A 22,776-nucleotide genomic window follows, 5' to 3' on the forward strand; every position below is an offset into this window, starting at 1 on the left:
AACGCTAGCTTTTATATGTTTTGTCTCATTCTTCTCAGTTTACACAAAGGTCACTAAAGTGTTAAACCCTTTTTCCCGATTCTGCATGCATTTAATTCACAGTTACTCAACATGTATAGTTAACTATCACTTATGTTTGGTGTGAAACTGCGCCGCGTCGTCTCAGAGGTTATGTTTATGTCGCTATATTCATGCAGCTCTGTAAACTCACATTCGGTGTTCACTTTACTGGATTATTCGAGGAGGGGATCTGCAGTATAAATGCAGCACAGAGCTGTTTCCTTCATGTTTTTTAATTATGGGGGGGATTAGTGAGTAACTGAGACAGAGGTACAAACAGGGAGAGCTGGGAGCCAAATCTAATGTGTTTTTGCCACTGAAAACTGTTCAAGGAAGACACCTACATATGAAATGTAGGCACTGAGAGAGTGACTACAGCTGTTTAAACACATTTAATAAACGATCAGATATAGGTAAAGCATATGAATCTGACAGTTTGCAGATTGTTTTCACAGGAAATTAAGCACAGAACAAACAAACAGGGTGGTTCTCCCTCTACTCTGCTCTATGTGAAGGGGCCATGGCAGAAACAAACCAGACCCAACCACACTGCTCTGACCTAAATGTCATGCAGCGATTCACACAGTGTGCTATTAAAGCCATACTGGGAGCAGTACGGACAGTTTCTATGCAGTTTTAATGCAGAAATGTTATGATGTCATTATATCACTTTTATTTGTACTCCGCCAAATCACAACATACATTCTTACAAGGCAGTTTACGTATTAGGACGGTCCCTTACAATCTAATTTCATTCTGCACTGTATGTCTGCTTATTGTCAAGTAATATATATGATTTAAACATGAGCAAAGGAAATGTATCCCCATCTCTCGCTGCTTCACATAGAGCCAGCAAAAACAATTGGACACCACCTGTTCATCCTTCTGTAGAACAGAAAAGAGCTGCTTTTTACAGATATTGCATCTTAAAGGTGCCATATGTAAGAATGTGGCCAAAAACGGTTACTACATTCAAATTCAAAATACTGAGGTCTTTTAGGTTTCGTTTTCTGACGTAGCTGGCAACCCGTGGTTGCTCGGTAGCTGAGACTCTACTGACTGCAATGATTGGTAGATGGCGGTAGGTGGCGCCACATGTCAAAACATGATTTCAAAACATAAACATGATTTGCAGTCTGCAAAATATATTTTTTTTAATGTGAATATTTTGGCTGTACTGTTGTTGTTGGTGAGTTCAGTTTGTTATATGAAGATTATTCCTGAGTCTCTGTGACATATTAGGAGCATTTTATGGCCAGTTGCTTTAGATTTATTACATAATGCACCTTTAACTGTAATTTTCATTGACCACACATGATGGGAGGAATGCAGTTGTCTCCTGAGCAGTTTTGTCTTTTGTCTGTCAGAACTTGTTTTCTGTTGGCGCTGATCAGCTGAATAATGTGCACCCCGCTTTGTTTTGTGTGTGACCACTCTGTATTTCTATTCTATTCCATTCTATTCTATTCTTCAGGCGTTACTCGATGAGATCTGCATCACGTGTTATAAAAGTTGTAAATATCAGTTGAATCAATGCCTGTCCCGGTGCAGCAGGTTGGCTGTGGCGAAACCATTTCCACGCTCGGCTGTGTCGCAGTAAAGACTTGTGGATGATGAATGAACGCTCAGATGACAGCTTGCTCTGGTTTACAGGCCTGTCTTCTCTTTTACTCATTCTCTCATTCTCTCATTCTCTCATTCCCTCTCTCTCTCTCTCTCTCTCTTGCTCTGCCCCCGTAGCTCCTGTATTTTAATGCGCCACAGATGGGACTGACGTCGCCGTGTCAGGCAGTGACGCAGGCGCGGTGTCAAGTATCAGGGCCACTGACAGGTTACCATCAATCACGCTCAACAGCTCGCCACCTTAAAAAACAAATGCGGGGACACACCTCTCTTTATGTTTTTTTTTTTATAAGTAATAAAATGCCCAAGAGATTTGACTCCATTCTGGTCTTAAGAACATGGTTTAGGGACTGTAACTGTAACTGTAACTGTGGATCTATTAATCACATCTGATGGAAGCATGTGTTTCAGCTCAGTTTGAAGCTCTCTTTTTTTTATCAATTCCGGAGGTTTGATCACAAACTAACACATTGGTCAATAAAACACACTTACTGACTGATAACTCCAGTGTAGTGTCAATTGCACTGCTTTAAAACAACACATTTTATTACATTTTCAAAGCGCACCTTTGAGTTTTGAATGCAGCAATGACAAAAAAAAGAGAATATTTCATTAACTTTCAATAAAATAAATAAAACACATTCACTTTAATATACATTTAAAGAAAAGTTGTTGTTTTTCTACGAGAACTAACATAAAAAAAATCTCCCCTCACAACTGTAATATCTCCAAAATATGTCATACATTCACTGCCAAGAGTGAGATATCCAGTGTCTCGCTCATGCAATCCCAGTAAAGCCCAGCAGAGGGCGTCTCTCCTCTGTGACTGACTGAACAGCAGCGTCACACACACATCACTCACCAACAGTTATGGTATAATGTGGTGCGTTGCTGAAAAGCACACGCAGCACTGTTACTATTGTCATTATTTCAATTCAACTTTGTCTACGAGTGTGTTGTGTGTTATTTGTGGCAGCGGCAGGAGGCAGAGACACAGTGTGTGGGTGCGACTGTGAAAAGACGCAAAGACAATGGAGTCATTTTTTCGAAAGCGCGCCCTGTCTGAGAGCCACAGTGTAACCGTGGGAGCTTCCTGTCGAGCAAAAGCCCGGGCACTAACCTTTGACCTCTTAAAAACACAAAATATCTCCTTTTTACATAGTTAGAATACTTTTCATAAAATGAATACTTAGCGGATACAATGGAGGTGTTAAAAAAGCAACGGGCGATTGTCATCATTATTTCTGAGCAGTTTTGAGGGAGGGGGCATGTTTGGTGCATGGGTTGAAGTGAAGCATGTATTTTGGATGACAGGAGGTCATTCAGGTAGGAGGGGGCAGGGTTGTGGAGGGCTCTGTGTAGATGGTCAGGTGGATCTTGTCATGAATTTGTTGGATGAGGAGCCAGTGGAAGTGGAACATGAGTGATGTGTCAGTTTTGAAATAAAAAAAAACTTTATTTATCCCACAATGGGCAATTCGGTTTAACCGTTCCCAGCCATAAAAATCAAAACATAATAGTGAATAATGTGATGTGGTCTCTGCGGCAGGAGTGAGTCAGTCGCTGGGCAGATTAATTAAAGTTTATTGAGGATTTTGGTAGATGTTCCATAGTGGATGAGCAGCTGAGTAGTGGAGGAAATGGTGAAGATGGGCAATGTTTGAAAAACCCTTTCCAGAAGAAAGGGTTTTTCAAGGGTCGTTGGTAACACTAATGGTTCCAGTAAGAACCATTTTGATCCAGAGAACCCTTTCCAGAATAAAGGGTGAATAAAGGGTTACAGGTGGAACCTTTATAAAAAGGTTTTACCTGGAGCCAAAAAGGGTTCTCCTATGAGGACAAGCCGAACAACCTTATGTGGTTCTACTTAGCACTTTTATTTCTAAGAGTGTACACATAATAACATACCCAGTGTGGCTGTATCTGCTTCAAGGTTGACCTTGATTGTATTGTAACGAGTTCTTATTTGAATTAATGTTGCCTTTCTGTCATTTCAAACCAGTCTGGCCTTCTTTGACCTCTGGCAATAACAAGGCATTTTCTTCCAGATAAATGCTGCTCACTGGATATTTTCTCTTTTTTCAGATTCTGTGTTAAAATCTCACTAGATTAGTGGTCTCTGAAGTTCTCACACCAGCCAGTCTGTCACCATTTGTACCACGCTACCATGTACAGGAGATCATCTTCACCATGTCTGCATGCTTAAAAGCACTGATTTCCTTCCATTTGATTGGCTGATTAGATATTTGCGTAAACAAGCAGTTGGACAAGTGTACCTAATAAAGTGGCCGATGTGTGTGTAGTGTATTTAGCCGTAAAAAACAAATTCTGTCACATGCAAACTTCCCTCAAGCCTTTATTAAATCTATTCCTGCGATAGTGAAATTTGTCATCCAGCTGTTGCTTCAATTGTCACGACCATTCATCTTATCTGATCAAGACTGAGCAAGATAAGATACACATAATACTTTAATATGATGCAGCGTAATACACATGTACAACAATAATACGCGCTTTAAAAGGAAGACAAAGTACGTTTTTATGTTTCGGTTCACTGTTTGACTCCCCATCAGTTGCAACCAGGGCAACACATATTCTTGTATTTATAATTCATACGCTTTGATTTATAAACCAAAGGAGCATTGTGATTGTTCCAGTGGGAATCTTGTGAGCCAGCTTATTGATGCAACAATATAACAACATTGTGTCTGAGTGTGTGTGAGTAATAGATAAAGAGTCCAGTTTGATATGCATAAGTGAGGACTGTGTTCACTGCCCTGCACTGAACTCAGCTGAGTGAGAGCGAGAGAGCGAGAGAGATGGAAGAAAACTGGAAGTGAAATCACACTGAGGGAAAGACGTGGGCGATATTTTGATCTGTGGTCTAATTTTAGCTCAGCGTCGCCTTCAAATAGAAACTTCTCCATGAATATTCATGATTGGAGGGAAGAATCTGCTGCTCAGAGGGAGGCGAGAGGGATGGGGGGAGGTCTCCGTACGCTACCTGAAAGTCTATTTTTAGCTGCGTCACTGCCTCTTTCGGTCTATTCCCGACGCACATGGGGGCTAAATTTAGCTGCTCGGGGACAGAAGCTTGGTGCGAAACAACAAAAATAGAAATGGATTTATGGTCGGAGCACACGGAGGCGGCTGAGGTGCAACACCATCAGGGAACAAAGGAAGAAAACAAGAGATACTTTTGCCCTTGAAATCATGTTGTGTGCTCAAAGGTGGCATGTTGCCATACAGTGATGCTCAACACGTGCATCATTTACATGCACAATCTCACAATTTTACTTCTAATTTAGCCTCACCATACACTCGAACCATATAATGTTCTTCGGCTTGTCCTCATAGGAGAACCTTGGTTGGCTCCAGGTAGAACCTTTTTTATAAAGGTTCCACCAAGAACCTTTTTAAATCCCTTTATTCAGGAAAGGGGCTTTAAAGGGTTCTCTGGTTCTTATTGGAACCATTAGTGTTACCAAGAGAAATCTTTTCTTCTGGAAAGGGTTTTTCAGAAGCAAATGGTTTCAGGTAGAACCTCAGCCTTTGTAGAAGGACTCTTTTGGAACCCTTATTTCTAAGAGTGTACACATGCAGCCGGATACACATTTGTACATATGCACACATAATATTCTTGTGTGTTTTTCTGACAAAAATCTCAGACCACTACCTGGCAACAGGCTTTTAGAAAACTGTGTGTTGTTAATGCACAAAACATTATCATTAAAGGCCTTAAAGAACGTGTCTTAGAACAGATTGTACTCTCTTCCTCTTCTTTTAAGTGACACTCAGTCTCTTTTTGACCTTTTTAACCATGGCCCTGCTCCTTCTCGCCCCCTCCTCACCTCGCTGTCTTCACTGCCTCCCTTTGACTCGTCTCCTTGGCTGTGTGAGAATGTCTGAATCAGTCACATGAATGGGGGGAAGGCGACTTCTGTTCTGAAGTCTGGTGTTATGTAACAGTAACACACCAATGTCTGGGGCTCATGCGGCATCCTAGTGCTGAACATGAATGAATGGGATGGTTTCATGCTGCTGTTTAAAGCTGTTATTATTCACTCATTATTCAATATTATGTACATGTTCATTCAAATGTGTGTTTCAGTGCTGTTTAAGTATGTGGTGGAATGGATGCAGTAATTAGTTGAATTTATCGGCACAACTGCTTGTGATCCTATGAGGTTAGCATTAGATTTTAATGGATTATCTTGAAAAATATTGTATGTAGTGGCATTTATACTCAACTCAGGGTATGTTATAGTGGACAAAAATATGAATGCCATATCCAAATCCTTAGAGTTCCCACATTTAGGAACAAATATTGTGGTTGTGAATATGTAAACATTACAGTTGGCAAGCCTTAGCATTATTAGCACTGTCGGGTGTCTTAGCGAGCTAATGTTAGCTTTTACTTTAAGCTGCTCTAACAGTATTTTGTGATCAAATACAGATGAAGTGAACATGATACACATTACAGCTGCTAAACATCCTCTTAACAAATATTAGAATCACCATTAAGAACGTTTCAGCAAGCTTACGTTAGCATTATATAGCACCTGTGGGCTATATAAATAAAGATTGATTGATTGATTGATTTAGCCTGAAGCTAAATGATAATGCTTACAATGCTGTGTGCCTAAGAACAGCCGTATCAAGTAGCACTTGTTCTTATTCTGAGTATTGGTCTGTTTAAAACCACAGAAAAGAGAATAGTAAAAACATCTAATTCACCTGATCTTATGTTTTCTTAAAACATTTTCCATCCTAGTAATCAACAGATCACTTAATTAAAGGTTGACTCTATTGTAGGACTGAAACAGTCACGCTTTTAATGGATTATTAATCAGTTACTTAATTAATCATCAACTTCTCTGATATCTTTCATATTTTTTAAGCTACTTAAATGTGAATATTTTCTTTACTCCATATAAAAAATAAATCATTAAAGGTGCCATATGTAAGAATGTGACCAAAAACGCTTACTACATTCAAATTCAAAATACAGAGGCCTTTAAGTTTTGTTTTTCTGACGAAACTGGCAACCCATGGTTGCCCGGCAGCTGAGACTCTACTGACTACAATGATTGGTGAATGGCAGTAGGTGGCGCAACATGCCAAAACATGATTTGCAGTCTGCAAAATATTTTTTTTTAATGCAAATATTTTGGCTGTACTGTTGTTGTTGGTGAGTTCAGTTTGTTATATTATTATTCCTGAGTCTCAATTAAGGAGGATTTTATGGTCAGTTGCTTTAGATTTATTACATAATGCAGCTTTTAAAACATAATCATTGAGGTTTGTGGACAAAACAAAACATAATTATTTCCGCATTGGAGAAACACTGATCAATATTTTTTACATTTTCGGACATTCTATGGGCGAAACTAAAGGCGTAGAAGAAGAGGAGAAAATAATGGATGGATTAATCGATTATGAAAATATTTGTTAGTTGCAGCTCTATATTGTCTGGTGTTGTAACCTCTCACAGCTACACGGTGCATTAAGATTTGTGATGAATCTTCAGATGTTTTTAATTTTAAACATCATTTCCCCAGCAGTGGACTGTATTCATTTGAATAATATCAAGTGTCTTTGTTAGTGTCTGCATATCCACAATCCTCCACGTTGTGCTCACGGTTGTTTTGCTAAAGTGTGGCTTTCTACTCTGTATCCCTAGACTGTTTAGAACGGGAGAGGTGTTGCCAAGCAGAGCTGCAGACTGGTAGTGTTTCTGGATTCTCATGTCAACAGAGGGGCTGTGGGAAAATAGAGCTGTGGATCAAGGCCGGCACGTGCTCAGACTGTGAAGAAGAGCCTGTGTCTCTCTATCTCTATGCCTTTATTTGGTGTTTTTCTCCACTGTCGTGTTTGATCAGGAGGAACCCCCTCTCACCTGAACACTGGGCTATTTTTAGAATCACACTCACATGACCCCACATCAATAAACTGATGCTAAATTTATCTGTGCTGTTCACTCAGAGTCCACCATGCACACCTCAAACCAAATATTCACACTTCCCTCACACTCTGCTGCATGTCATTAGCCAGGGAAGGCTTAACACCTTTAATTAAGTGCACATCATGTTGTCCATGTCCTTTTTTTCTTCTTGTTATAGTACTCATGTTGAGTAGTTGTTATAAGTCTAGCATCAGTATGAGGCAAATGCAGCCATCAGAATTAGAGGCTATTTTCTGTCTCGGGCTCTCAACAGCCTGTCATTGTGGTTCCAGACTTTTTCCCATCACACATTGTTAAATACAGTGCTGATTTTAGTCTTCTTTGTGCTGATATAGCATGTCAGGTTTGATAAATGCATTCCCACGTGTTTCACACAGTCATATCCTATTTGTCGCCTGCTTAAATTGGTCATTTTCAGCTCTTATTGTGATCTTTATGGATTTATAATGGTTGCACTTCCTTTTAAGTGACACAATTTCCTGTTGTAGAGATAAAATTGGCTGGATTTTCTTACACGCTGATGAAAGCCTGGGATATCTTTAGATTGGAGTATTGTATGTTATACTCTAAAATCCTTCTCGTATTGTTACTGGAGCTCCACCAGTCTTTTAAATGGAGCAGACTCTTAATTCTACTCTGCTGTGTCTGGTTGTGAACATGAATCTACACTCTTAGAAATAAAAGTGCTAAGTAGAACCATATAAGGTTCTTCAGCTTGTCCTTATGGGAGAACACCTTTCGGCTCCAGGTAGACATTTTTTTTGATAAAGGTTCCACCTGGTACCCTTTTAAAACCATTTATTTAGGAAAGGGGTTTTAAAGGGTTCTCTAGATCAAAATGGTTCTTAGTGGAACCATTAGTGTTACCAAGAACTCTTGAAAAACCCTTTCCTTGCTTCTGAAAGGGTTTTTCAGAAGCAAATGGTTCCAGGTAGAACCTCAGCCCTTGTAGAAGGAACCTTTTGGAACCCTTATTTCTAAGAGTGTACGAGAGCAACATTTTCATCACCTAATGAAATCTAAGGCTTGTTCTCATTGAACCATTTGTTCCTATTTCCTGTAGCAATAACTGAGTACATCACATTGGCATCAGCTCAGATCATGTATTTCTAATAACACCCATTCATCTTTATCCTCCACATGAGGTTCGCGGGGGCACTGGTGCCAATCCCAGCTGACACAGGACAAAAGGCGGGGTACACCCAAGACAGGTCACCAGTCCATCACAGGGACACAGTGACAAACTCACACCTATGGTCAATTAGAGTATTCAATTTGTCTAATCCCCAAAGCTGCATGTGTTTGGACTGTTGGAGGAAACTAGAGAACATGCGTTCTCCATTGGCCCTCTCTGTGTTCCGACTGGGTTGCGAACCCGGGTCTTCTTGCTTGCAAAGTCAAAAGTGCAAACCACTACATCTGCCTGCGTCCATAAAACATTTGTCTCTCTTTCTTTTTCCCCACAGTTTCGATGTGGAAAATGGATTATCAGTGGGTCGCAGCCCTCTGGACCCTCAGACCAGCCCTGGCTCTGGTCTGGTCATACAGGCCAACTTTCCCCACAGTCAGCGGCGGGAATCCTTCCTCTACCGCTCTGACTCTGACTTTGACCTTTCACCCAAAGGTCCTTCCAGGAACTCCTCCACTGCCAGTGACCTGTAAGTTTATTTCCACCTCACTGTTCCATGATACTGAAGCAATATGTCTTGTGAACAGAAGACACACATGTTTTAACAGAGTGAAATGTGTTTTACTTGTTTTATTCAGGAGCATGTCAACCTTCATTTTCTCCCTACAGAATCATCTACAGCTTCTAATGAGTTCACACAATGCTGACTTAAGCCCATCAGCTCTTCACGACCCCCTCTGTGTTTCTCAGTATAGTGGTGTTTAGAAGGTTGACGGATGAAGAAAGAGTAGAGTAGAAATGACCTTATATGAGTCCAGGTCACAGCAAATCATCTTTTCTGTTCACAAAGACCGAACAGACGTAGAATCAAACATCAGGGGAAAAAATGCACTGCAGCTTTAAGTCTTTAGTGTCCTATATGCTTCGCTTTAGGTCATACACAAAATTAATGGACAGAGTGTATACATACTGTGCTGTACTGTACTGTACGCTGTATGTATGCACTGTGCTGTGTTTATGTCCACTGTCGAATCTCAACAGTATATTCACGAGGGAAGCATCAGACGTTCGAGACTTTCCAATGCTGGGATTCCAGTATAGAATTACATTAAAATGCCCTCAAACGTAAATAAAGACATGTCTTTCTCGACTTGTTTATCTTTCTTGTGCCGGGAGGTTTCCCCCCGTTGAATGGCTCACGTGGTTTTACTGGTTTTAGGGTTGGCTGCCTTATAAGCAGCAGCAAATAGTTGTGGTCTGAACTGTATTTGCAAATTTGAAAGTAGTCTCTTTGGCATTTCCCTCGAGGGACCTCTGAAGCCAAAGGGCTTCAGTTTAGGTGGCGCGGTACTCGTGCTTTCAGTGGCCTGTTTATGGATGTTTCAAAGCAAAGAGATAAGAAGATTTGTTGTCCAAGGATTTTTATTTAGGTGGTATTGTAATAATGTACAAAAAACTGCAGTACTGTGTACAACCATCTGCTTTTCCATAACAGAGCACTTGCTTGTCAGGAAATACTCTTTTTTTTTTACCCGTTGTGTCTTTTTTTGATGATGAAAATGTTTTAGTTATGGCCCAAATCGAGGAAACCTCCCCCCCCCCACACACACACAAGCTTCATGTTGTCCAAACGCCTTCACATTTGTAAAGTAAGCAGCCACAGTTGTCCTCATCGACTCTTACCTATCTGTGTTTTAAGGGAAGAAAGCTTGAAGCACTGGGAGGTCAACTGGTTGTCATCTCGGTGAGAAGAACATGATAAAGCAAAGACTTGATGAAAACATTGACTCTGTCCCCCCCCCCCCCCCCCTGAATTCCTCTCCTGCATTCACTCTAGATGGTTTCATGGCCATTTCCTTCCATCACCACCACCACCCCTTACAAACATGACTAAATATCCAACACCTCACCTTTGACCCTTGTTGGACACCCATTAAACACCCAGTACTGTTAGGTTTGTGTTTGCATGTAACGCTTTATCAGAACCGACCAAGTATAACAACACACTCTGGGTTTAAACACCAGCTCATGTCTATGCCACCAACCTCTCTACCTTCCCCGAGTCCATTTCTTGACCAACCCTCTTATAAGCATTGCATGGCATATTTATTTATTTAGCTTCTTTTTTAACAGGATTTCTTTTTAAAAGGGAGCAATGAATGAGAATATTTTAGTAAATATCTTTTCTACTGATTTTTTTATGACCATTTTTTCCCTCAGTTTTGTTTGTTTCTCAAACATGAAATATGAAAATGTAGTAGATATCTACATAGACAAAGATGCTCCTTTACTCAGTGTTTCACATGTGTTTGATGCCGTTTCCCCCTGTGTGTTCTGCTCTGTTGTGTATTACAGACACACAGAAGACATGATTGTCACACCGTTTGCACAGGTGAGTGATTTCACACATCTGACAATTCACCAGAAGGTCAAATTAATTAAACGTTAGGTTCACTTGTTAGCTGAAAAAAAACAAAAACAAATGATAAACTCCAGACGGTTGGAGACTGAGCTTTACTGCTCCACTGGAACAGCCCTCAGCATTGTATTGGCCCTGCGACAGCATCAGACATCCCGCTGGTGCTGCCTGGCTCTTGCGTGGAATGTGCGTCACACTTGTGCTCACTTTACACTCAGGAAGAAGCAGTGAATCCAATACTGCTGGATCATGCTGTTTAAATTTGCATACTGGCAGAGGGAGCTTTTATATGGGTTGAACACTGGATACCCCGAGAGCTCCGTCTCGTACGCTGAGTCAGTGTTTGGCTGCGAATGCAGTCAAAGACGTGACATGCTGTGGAGGAGGCTTAGTTTTTGGGGAATGCCTCTGTGTGCAGCGTCGGCTCTGAAGATGAGAGCAACGGTATTTGGTTTCAAAGCCGCATCCTTTTTGAAAAGCACTTGATTTATGTATTCAAGAAGTGCAAATAGAAATGGTACTTCACCTCTTCTTCTTTTGCAGGTCCTGGCCAGCCTGAGGACAGTCCGTAGTAACTTTGCCATCATAACTGGCCAGCAAGACCGGCCAGCCAGCAAGTATGTTCTATCTCATCGTGGCAGTCCATTATCATAGCCGCAGTTTAAAGTCTCTTTTCTAACTGTGGCCGTTCTCTTGTCTACAGGACGCGATTATCAGGAAGCAACCCACCATCCATGTGCAAGACCAGCCTTGCAGGTTGGTGCTGCTATTACTTAGAAATGCATAGAACACATTAGTAAATTAATGTTATTCACATATACTGTATAAACAATCTAGTGGGGGAAATAATTCAAATCACACAGTGTTAAGAATGCTCCTTTATGAGTACAAATGAATGATTTTGGTTACATTGGTATTAGAAAATTAAACATAAAGCGAGATCATTTAACACAAATATGCCAATAACCGAAAAAGGAATAGGCTGAAGCACGTGGCAATACAAGGAAAAGCCAAGAAATTCTGAAATGTAGATCAAATACTGTACATATAACAATGCACTTACAGTTATAAAACTAGACTTTCAATTTGCATTGTATGCTGTAATTGTTTTATATTTCAAACTTTTTTTGAACCCTAAATTAGTTTTACATAATTTAACTTTAACCCCCAAAACTGACAGATATATATGTATTTAATATTTCTTCTCACTCATAATTTCCTTCACTTAGTTTAAAGAACGAAGTTTTATTCGTCACACAAACAAATAATCTCTGTTGTTTTAGAATAATGTCTAGAAATGTTAACATAAAAGATCCTTTCAACAACTGATTAGTGGATTCCAGGTATCCAACTTTATTTATTATTCTAATTGCTCTGAAAAACTTCATCTTAAGTAAAAGTATTAAGTGCAAGTACAACAAGTAAATTCATATTTGTTCATCCATCCCATAATGACTTCTTGTGTGTACCTGCCTGGTGCAGAGGAGCCACACCAGCAGCTGGCCATCGAGACTCTGGACGAGCTGGACTGGTGTCTGGAGCAGCTGGAGACGCTGAAAACTCGTCACTCTGTCAGCGAGATGGCTTCAAACAAGGTACTTCAACGTGAATACACACAGATACACACACAGATACACAAACCTGTGAGGGGATTAAAGGTGAACGTACACGACACCGTGTTCAGTTAACATTCACACAACGTGGTTGTTGTACTCTGATTAAGTCATCGTAAAATATTGATGTTATGTTGTAAGTCAGGAGAGACTGAAGTCGCTGCTTTTGATGAAAATTAAAAAAAAAGCCCAGAATTCAGCAGTAAATATCATTAAAATTTTCCAAAAAGTAATACAGTAATAAAACACGATTTTCATTTGAATTTGACTCCAACACGACAGCACTTTGCTCAAGGCCTGTGTGTGTGTGTGTGGTGATCTGTGAGTGCAGGTAGCTTTGACTGCTCCTTAAACAAAGCTGAAAGCTCACTAACACAGACATTCTATCACAGAAATATGAATAGAATACCCGCTGATGGAAGGTGTGTGTGTGTGTGTGGGGGGGGGGGGGGGGGGGGCATATTCTATGGGAGGCTTATTCCATGAATGAGCACCGGATGGTTTCACCCCAGCAAATACGCACAGACACGCCCTTCCCCCCTCTCATGTGCAGAAAAATGTGAATGAGGTAGAGGGAGCTGAAGATGAAACGGTCGCTCATCCGTGCTCTTGCCGTGCATCCCCCCCCCCATATACTCTCCTCCTGTAGAGGAGAGCCTGGTGCTCATGTGATCTCATGATTACACCACCCACACATACACACACAACATACACGTGCTCTTCTTACTAACACAAACACACGGCGCTTACGTCATATATACGGAGATATTTTAGTGTAAAATAAAGGTTATTTGATAATTAGAATAATAATAAAGAATAAAGAAATGAATGAAAGTTCCTTCCACTTTCTTCCCGTCACATACGTTGCCTGCCTGGATGCGTAATATAAACTTGCCAATGCCACATGCTCACGTGGCGGCAGCAGCAGAGCACTGTAAAGGAACTAAGGCAAACACAGGGGAGTGAACGTTGTTTCTGTATCACTGATAACTGGTTTTATTTAAATGAAATCTCTCATGACTCCTGAAAGTGTCTTTGAGGAAGAGTGGGACGTTTGAATTATGAACTCAAGTTATTACCTCAAATTCACAAACAGCCACCACTGACGCAGTGTGTGATTCCCTGAGAAAGGGCCATGATTATTGATTCAAACAGCCATGAAATATTACTAATATTAAATATTACTAAATATTACTAATCACATTTGTAAATTCCCAAAAATATATAGCAAGCCAAGCTTGTGTTCTCCCCCATTTTTATTTGGTTGGCTCTGTGATGGAAAAGTGACCATCAGGATGTCCAGGATGTCCCCCGCCTTTCACCCTATGTCAGCTGGGATTGGCTCCAGCTTCCCTGCGACCCTCATGTGAGGGATAAAGAAAGATGAATGAATGACAGTGTTTACAGTAAATATAACTCGACAATTACAAAGATGTCTCTCTTTTTGTGATTTTAATGTATCACAAATTTTTTTTTTTATTTACTCATTCATTCATTCATTCATTCACTCACAGTAACATACAGTATGTATGCCGAGCGAAAGACAATGATTTTCATCCCCATCCCTTATTATCCCCCTTGAACACTAACAATAAAACAGGGAAAGGAACAAGTAAAAAAAACAAACTAAGACTAATAACAGTATAATATATGATAAGAGTTGTTAACATAGCATTAAAAAAAAATAATAGTACTAATAGATGTAGAGATATGTAAGACTGTGATAATAATAATATAATATAATATAATATAATATAATATAATAAAAACAACATACATGGATACATATATACATACATACCCATACATATACACACATGCGTGCACACATACACATAAATAAAATAAAAACCACATCACCCAAATCACAAATGCCTTTCTCTATCAGCATATTTGGTGATGTGTTCTATTTATAACCGCATTCATTCATGACGACGGTCAATGTACTCGCATCATTTTCCGGTACGAGGTGTTCTGATTTTATTTTTGGCGTCATGAATGAACCCCCTCCTCCTCCTCCTCCTCTTCCCCATCCCCACTCCCACTGCCCCACTCCGTCCATTCAAAGCTTTTCCTTCATATCTTCTTCAAACTTGGTGCACATGGTGGCTCTCACCACCTCCTCCACTGACACATTCAGCCCTGCCTACTTTGTGCCTCACTCGGGCCAATGAGGCACCACCGTTTCTCCCGGCGTTTGCTGAAGCAGGCTCCTGACTGGCTGCTATTCTTAGGCTTTCTTTTTACTTTTTCTTTTTTTGGGGGGAGGGAAGGAGGCGGGGATTAGAGTACCTCGTTCTCCCTGTGTTTACACACACACGCACACACACACACACAGAGGCAGTAACTGAGTGAATGAGGGAGAGTCAGGGGGAGCGAGGGAGTGTGGCTACTCAGCCTTGCATCCTCGCATCCCACGGCATTCCCACAGCTGTGCTTCCACTCTGTTGTTCTTCCGTGGACTGTATTTTTGTGTCCGTTCAGCTTTGCCTGATGAAAGCTCTCACAGCAGCGACTCATGGACCGATTGTCCCCGCAGTCTGCTTCAGGACAAACAGACATTTCTGCTCCTTCACTCAGTTTTATCTTTGCTGAAATGCCAGAAGTGAGTTATTTCATCCCGATGTCGCGGATGTTCTTTCAGGTAAGGAAAGAGGGAAGAGAGAAAGCTCCTGCCTCACATGTTGCTCACCTTGTGTGTGTGTGTGTGTGTGTGTGTGTGTGTGTGTGTGTGTGTGTGTGTGTGTGTGTGTGTGTGTGTGTGTGTGTGTGTGTGTGTGTGTGTGTGTGTGTGTGTGTGTGTGTGTGTGTGTGTCTGTGTCACAACCAACTAGTTGTTGTGATTCCGCTCATAAGCCTCTGCACACTTGTGTGATGTGCAACATGTGTACGTGCATCAGAGACTGCGGATGCTGATGCCGCGCCGGGTGAAATCCCTCTGTGGACGGGTTTCCTCTCACAAACAAGTGGCTGTCTGTGTTTATATGAGTTTTTTTAAGATAGTGAGGAATACATTTGTTGCAACCTCTTCCTTCTCAGGGAAATTCTCTGCATAATTAGTGTGACGGTTTCTGTCTGTCAGCACAGGCGAGTTATTGTTTTGTTTTTTGTTTTTTTATGATGATTTAGGTATAGTGTGTATCCATGACATCTACTACTTACTACTATTCCACTACATACAATGCATAGTGAAAAATACTTGAGTGTCTATTAACTGCAATATAATTAATTATGTATCCACTAGGATTCAGTCATGCCTTTACTTCCTATGAAGTTAAAATCCCAAATACACAGATGCACCAAATAAAGTCAATGAAACGTGGATGGGAAAGCATCCCTCTCTCCAAAACATGCACATGTATGCACATATGAGGCAGCCTTTGCGTCCAAAACAAATTTCCCTTGGGACAAATAAAGTAATCCTGAATCTCAACTATAACGGCACAAACTCATAGATGTGTGTGTGTGTGCTTGTGTCTCCAGTTCAAGAGGATGCTGAACCGAGAGCTCTCCCAGCTGTCAGAAACCAGCCGTTCTGGGAACCAAGTGTCAGAGTTCATCTCGAGCACCTTCCTCGGTAAAACTCCAGTGCTTTATACAATTCAAACGCTGTACAGCATGTATGTGACTAACAGTGAACTTATTTAAACACTTACTTGCCTGTTTCCATCCAATAGAGAAGCAACATGACATGGACATCATGTCTCTGCCCTCCAAGGAGAAGGACAAGAAAAAGCGACCCATGTCCCAGATCAGTGGTGTGAAGAAGGCTACACACAGCCCCAGCCTCGCCCCCTCCACCATCCCACGCTTTGGGGTCAATGCCAGCCAGGAAGGACTCCTAGCCAAGGTATGACGATTTCTCCCAATGCTTAATTCACTTATTTAACTGCAGCTGGTTCTGTGTGTGTCTCATTGTCACGATATATAATGTTCCCTGGCAGGAGTTGGAGGACATAAACAGATGGGGCATTGACATCTTTAAGGTCTCTGAGTATTCTGGAAGTCGCCCTCTGACGGTCACCATGTACACGATATTCCAGGTGACACATCTATTGTACAATGCGTGCTGTACGTTTCCTGCAAAGGCACACACACTTGGTGCCGTTTATGAATAACGAGAGAGTAAATAAATGAACGCGCGCAACGAAGGAATGTTCATGAATTATTTATCCTCTTTACTTTGACTGACTCCCTTCTCTCCTTCCACTGCAGGAACGTGACCTGCTCAAGTCCTTTAAGATTCCAGCAGACGCCTTCATTACTTTCATGATGACTTTGGAGGATCATTACCATGCTGACGTGGCCTACCACAACAACATCCACGCTGCTGATGTGGCGCAGTCTACCCATGTCCTGCTGTCCACGCCTGCCCTGGAGGTAGAGAAGTCTCTCTAATTCACTCAAACAGAAAAATCAGATACCCAAACACACATAGGCACACACACACACAAACACACATCTATTCTTCTTAGGACACTGCACTGACAGCCTAAAGTTCGGAATTTTGGACATAAGACCTATTTTCCAACTCAGTCGGTGTGATGGAGACGTCTGGAGACGTTTTCAAGAAATTTCATTCAGTTCTTCTAGTTGCCGAGTTCGCTGGTGCTATGGCTAGCGCAAGTCAATGGTACACGATAGCATGGCATTAGAAACACTCCACAGTACCAAGTATGTTTAAATAAAACCAACCTTGCAATTTGAAGGATTTATGTCTCAGCAGCAGCAGCAGCAGCAGCGCGTCATACTTCCTGTTAGGCTATGGCAGAGGCGGACTGATTCCGCAATTGTTTCAAATATTATTCTATCAACACAGATATGTTCATCTGCCGTTACAATTGATTTGCCTCCATCACACCGGCTGAGTTGGAAAATAGATCTTATGTCCAAAATTCCGAACTATCCCTTTAACCATAGTTAACCAGGTTAATGCCTAACCCACACACACACAAATACACACACATACACACACACTGATAGTTCTTACCTGTATGTGTGTTTTCCCAGGCTGTGTTTACTGATCTGGAGATCCTCGCTGCTCTGTTTGCCAGTGCAATCCATGATGTGGATCACCCTGGAGTTTCCAATCAGTTTCTCATCAACACCAGTGAGTTAGCACTGCTCCACGGGGATTATATGAACATGAGTGGGTGCTGATGAGTGTAATTAACGGTGTGGATGAGGTGCCTTTAAACATTTCTGTCGGGTAGTATTTGTTTTTAACAGCGAGGTAAGTGAACAGTTCTGGTTTTTGCCTGCAGACTCAGAGCTGGCCCTGATGTACAACGACTCCTCGGTACTGGAGAATCACCATCTGGCTGTGGGCTTCAAGCTTCTGCAGGAAGACAACTGTGACATCTTTCAGAACCTCAGCAAAAAGCAGAGGCAGTCGCTGCGCAAAATGGTCATTGACATGGTAAGTCTGACATCAGTAACAGTCCAGTGTGCAAATCCTCCATTCACCCCTTGAATTCAGAAGCACAAAAGGGAACTTTGGCTTGTTGTTAAATGTGGAGAAACACTTACACAGACATACTTATGAGTTATAAATTATATTTCTGCCCCCCAAAAAATCCTCCTAAATGGACCCTTTAATAAGAATTGTCTTTTTTCCCACACTGTGATATGTAATTATTTATGTTCCTGCAGGTGCTGGCAACGGATATGTCTAAACACATGAACCTTTTAGCAGACCTGAAAACCATGGTGGAGACTAAGAAAGTCACCAGTCTGGGAGTCCTGCTCCTGGACAACTATTCAGACCGCATACAGGTGAGAACCCACAAAAACAGTCATAAATAAATGAACGAGATGAATCTACTTTAAAAGCAATGACTCATTTGACGTTCAAACACTGCTCATGTGCCACCGCAGGTTCTCCAGAACATGGTGCACTGTGCAGACCTGAGTAACCCCACCAAACCGCTGGAGTTGTACCGACAGTGGACCGACCGCATCATGGTGGAGTTTTTCACCCAGGGAGACAGGGAACGGGACAAGGGCATGGAGATAAGCCCCATGTGTGACAAACACAATGCCTCCATAGAGAAGAACCAGGTACAGTATTAGAGAAGCTGCACTAATTCATCCATGTTGTAAATCACTGTCACGTTAAAATAAAAACAAAAAAATGATCCTGTTCCTCTTCCAGGTGGGTTTCATTGACTACATTGTTCATCCTTTATGGGAGACGTGGGCTGACCTTGTGCACCCAGACGCTCAGGAGATCCTGGACACATTAGAGGACAACAGAGAGTGGTATCAGAGCATGATCCCCCGCAGCCCTTCACCCTCCCCAGAGGCACAGGAGGAGGAGGAGGAGGAGGAGGAGCTGGAGGAAGAAGAGGAGGCACCAGCAAGTGAAGCTTCAGCACCTGGCTCCACTTCCACCGATAAGTTCCAGTTTGAGTTGACCTTGGAAGAAGAGGGAGAGTCAGATACAGAGAGTCCACCTGAGGAGGAAGGTAGCTGCAATCGCAGGAAGGAGCCAGGATTTTCCAGAACTGGTTCTGCTAAGACTCGCCGATTCCCCAAGATGCTCACCACGGATTCAGACAGGACGTTTTCTTTAGACTCTGAAAAAGATATGGCAGAAGAAAGAGAAACTGACCAGGAAGAGGTCTCTGCGGTAGTACGGATGAGACTTGGCACATAGCACAATTTAAAAGTTCTTCTTTTTGGCCTTTTATGTTTATTTGTCTTGATTTTGGTGCCTCCTCTTCCTCTGTCGCTGTTCCAGCCCAAACACCACCACCTCTGATTTTTTTTACATGGACAGGGTGACAGCCTGGGGTTGTGGAGCACGGACGTTCGGGCAGGTGTTGAGAATGTCTGCAGGTTCACATCGCAGTCACTTGCACTGGAGAGAGACAAACTGACTCAGAGAGGACAGGGAGCCAACTTTCTGACCGGTCCTTTGTGTTCTGCGTCTTTCAGTCAGACTCATAAGAAGGACCAGATGTTTATTTTAGTACCAACCAATCCCGAGGTCCACCACACAGAATGTACCGTCTTCCTTTTGTGGAGTGATTGTGAGGAAAGTGAGGAAGAGATGAATGATTGTTGAAACGCAACAAAGTCTTGTAAAATGTCTTGCCAAGCTTGCAGTCGTATGGGGACATTGCTCATCTACCTGTCTTTTTTATTTTGTTTTATTCTGTTGTCCATTACTTAGGTCTGTACGCCACAACAAAAGATTTAAGTCCAAAGCAGTGTAGGAAAAGTAATGTCACAAATGTAGCAGACATTATGACTCTGTTGTTACACACGCGGAAAGTTTATTACTTGGATATGGTCTCGATGAACGGGCCTGCAGTACATATTATTTTTAATCTTTCGGGCTTATTAAACAATTATACTGTCAGCACCAGGACTGAGCTGGGGGTCAGTGTGGTGTCGTGCAGTCATAGAATTACATCTAAAACAAGATGGGCCGTGCATACAGTGCCCCCAAGTGTCGGCAAGTGGAACTTCTGGAGTTGGAGGCAAACACACTGCTAAACAAAAATGAAGGGAACACCTAAATCACACAATTTTATATGACATTCATCGCTGGAAACCTAAAGCTTGAGGGCTGAATTCAAGAGCACAAAGAAAATCAAAGGCTGTGATGATTGAGTGCCTCCTTCATTTCTTTTTTTTTTAGCAGTGTTTATCATAGACCTTTATGGAAAACACATTGAAATATGTGTTTAACTGTACTGGACTACCCCAAATATCACTTTAGTTTCAGCTCTGTTGTTAGTTAATTTAATCTAATAATGCTTAAAATCCTGAATATTTGGCACCCAATTTTTTTATCAGTTTGCCTTCACGTTTAGCACTTTACCGTTTTGTTCATTGCCGACCCTCATTGTGGTTTCTCAGGGCTCGAGCCAATACGTGAACTCATTGGAGGCAGGTGACTGAGAAACGGTTTGTCACCGATTGTGAAGCAACCAGCACAAGCATCATGCAAAAAAAAAAAAAAAAAAAAAAAAAGACACTGCCTATCCAGAACCATGATTGTTGCCACATCATGTGACAAACACAGGGTTCCCCCCCGACTGAAATACTGATTCTGGTGAATTTCCAGACTGATACTGACAGTGTAGTAGAAGCACGAGTGTTGCACAGAGGGACGTTCCTATCACTGTAACTGTAAAAACCCAGCAGATGACTCAGAGACAGTTTCCTGTGCCACATTTTTTTTTCTCTCATCTTTGTCCTCTCATTGATCGATATTTTGCTCTACGCAGTGACATAATCAATGACAAAACAAGTGCCAAGCAAGCATGATACAACCCGTACTGTACTTTCCATTTTGCCACTGGCTTCTTTCCATTAGTGACTGATAAAGTTGGTTGATTGTAGCACCGTGTGTGCCAATCTAACCCGTGTGTGTGTCTCTCTCTTCCTCTTTTTTTTTTTTTTTTTTTTTTTTTTTAACTCTAACTCCTGTTCAAACAATAACTTAAACCAATGTCTTAAAACAGTGACATGTTTTCTATGTGTGTGAATGACTGGGTTAACATTTTCAATGTATTTACGAAGAAAGAAAGAAGAAATCCAAAGCACTTTCTATGGAACTTTTTTCCAGTTCTGCACTTCTAGTACAGTTGGACATGTACAATGTGACTGTTTCACTGTTTTCCTGTTGGCAAATATTCCTGGTAATTGAGTTATAATGCACGGCCTGGACCACTACAGCTCTTAAAGTTTGGTTGTTGGAGGCACATTTTTTTCTTTTTTTAATAAATGACTGTATAAAAAAAGCTCTTCTGAAGTGCATAACATTGGCTGCAGGATCCAGATCATAGAAGGAGTATATGGAATACTTACAGAACCTAGCCTGTGGAGAAACTTACTTTTATTTTGTTAACGTAAATCAGAAATGAAAAACATTACTGGTCGTAGATAAGTTCACTGACATGCTGGATTAAAACCTGTGCAATCCTTTCTGTGGCTATAAACAGCAGCAACACTCAAAGATGCCTTCAACATTAAGGACTATTTAACAACAGCTTCATCAGCAGCACAACATAAGAAGACTAAATCTGTCCTCTGCCTGTCACTAATGGTATGATTTTGTACATTGTTCGTCAGTAGTGAATTATGTTCAGTTTATTTATTATATTTCTATTTTATCTGTCAGAAACAATGGAGGAGAAGACTTTTTTTTAAAGTCTGAAGTTTTGTGCTCATCTGTAGCTCGATGTGTGCGACGTCAAACCGGGACAGATTTCGACTATTACTCAGCCTTTTTCCTCCTCATTTAATGTCATTATGAGTGCAAGTAAGGTTATACGTACACAAACATACTCTTTCACGTTTCTGTTGCTCTAAAAAATAGTGTCAGATTTCCATGGGGATATTCTGAAATGGACGACACCTCTCCTTGTTTTCCCCTGTTTCTGCTGATCTGGTCAGATCGTCAACATGAGCTGATCTGAGATTTCTTTAGTTTTAATAGTTAAGATCATTTTGTCATACAGCTTCAACTGTCATCACAGATCGATATTTCTTTTAGAGACTTCTGTGAATATGGGCCATGAACAGTGACTGCAGCTTTGACAATCCGACCTCTGCTGTTTAACTACGGGTGTGTTCACCCTCTCTCCAACTAGAACTGTATGCCTTGCCAATAAAAGAAAATCGTTTCACTCTTTCGTGTCTCGTCCTCCTTGTTTTTATGACAAAACTCTAAAGGGAAATGTAGTTGAAATTACTTTTTTCACTATAAAATCTATCTTACATGTACATTTACTTATTGCAATATCTGCAGCCCAAAAAATATAGAAATAAATCAGAGCTATTATACATAATATTATTATTACTTAAACATGTACGTAGCAGTTAAACCCTGGGATTATTCATAAATGTCAAATCTACAGTATCGATCTATGTATGATTAAGTCCTGTTGTTTTTGTTCTATTTTGTAATTACTATTTTTACACCAGTGTAAGTATTATTTACAAAATCTCA

General features: G+C 41.2%; 1 protein-coding gene across 1 annotated transcript in view; it reads left to right on the forward strand.

Moving 5' to 3' along the window:
- LOC310926888 (3',5'-cyclic-AMP phosphodiesterase 4C-like) overlaps positions 1–21,202 on the forward strand; it is a gene marked incomplete at its 5' end in the record, with an annotated part of 53,424 nt that extends 32,222 nt beyond the window's left edge. Inside the window, 15 exons of the mRNA XM_083889095.1 lie at positions 9,115–9,306; positions 10,477–10,521; positions 11,133–11,169; positions 11,740–11,813; positions 11,900–11,952; positions 12,679–12,791; positions 16,293–16,386; positions 16,487–16,659; positions 16,754–16,852; positions 17,025–17,189; positions 17,820–17,919; positions 18,074–18,228; positions 18,462–18,584; positions 18,687–18,869; positions 18,964–21,202. Of these exons, the coding sequence (XP_083745221.1) occupies positions 9,115–9,306; positions 10,477–10,521; positions 11,133–11,169; positions 11,740–11,813; positions 11,900–11,952; positions 12,679–12,791; positions 16,293–16,386; positions 16,487–16,659; positions 16,754–16,852; positions 17,025–17,189; positions 17,820–17,919; positions 18,074–18,228; positions 18,462–18,584; positions 18,687–18,869; positions 18,964–19,467 (2,110 nt within the window). The 3' untranslated portion in view covers positions 19,468–21,202. The remainder of the gene's footprint in view (positions 1–9,114; positions 9,307–10,476; positions 10,522–11,132; positions 11,170–11,739; positions 11,814–11,899; positions 11,953–12,678; positions 12,792–16,292; positions 16,387–16,486; positions 16,660–16,753; positions 16,853–17,024; positions 17,190–17,819; positions 17,920–18,073; positions 18,229–18,461; positions 18,585–18,686; positions 18,870–18,963) is intronic.
- Between the last annotated feature and the right edge of the window lie 1,574 nt (positions 21,203–22,776).

The sequence above is a fragment of the Microchirus variegatus genome (genome assembly GCF_963457635.1).
Source record: "Microchirus variegatus genome assembly, chromosome: 5".
In the NCBI taxonomy this organism is placed as follows: domain Eukaryota; kingdom Metazoa; phylum Chordata; class Actinopteri; order Pleuronectiformes; family Soleidae; genus Microchirus; species Microchirus variegatus.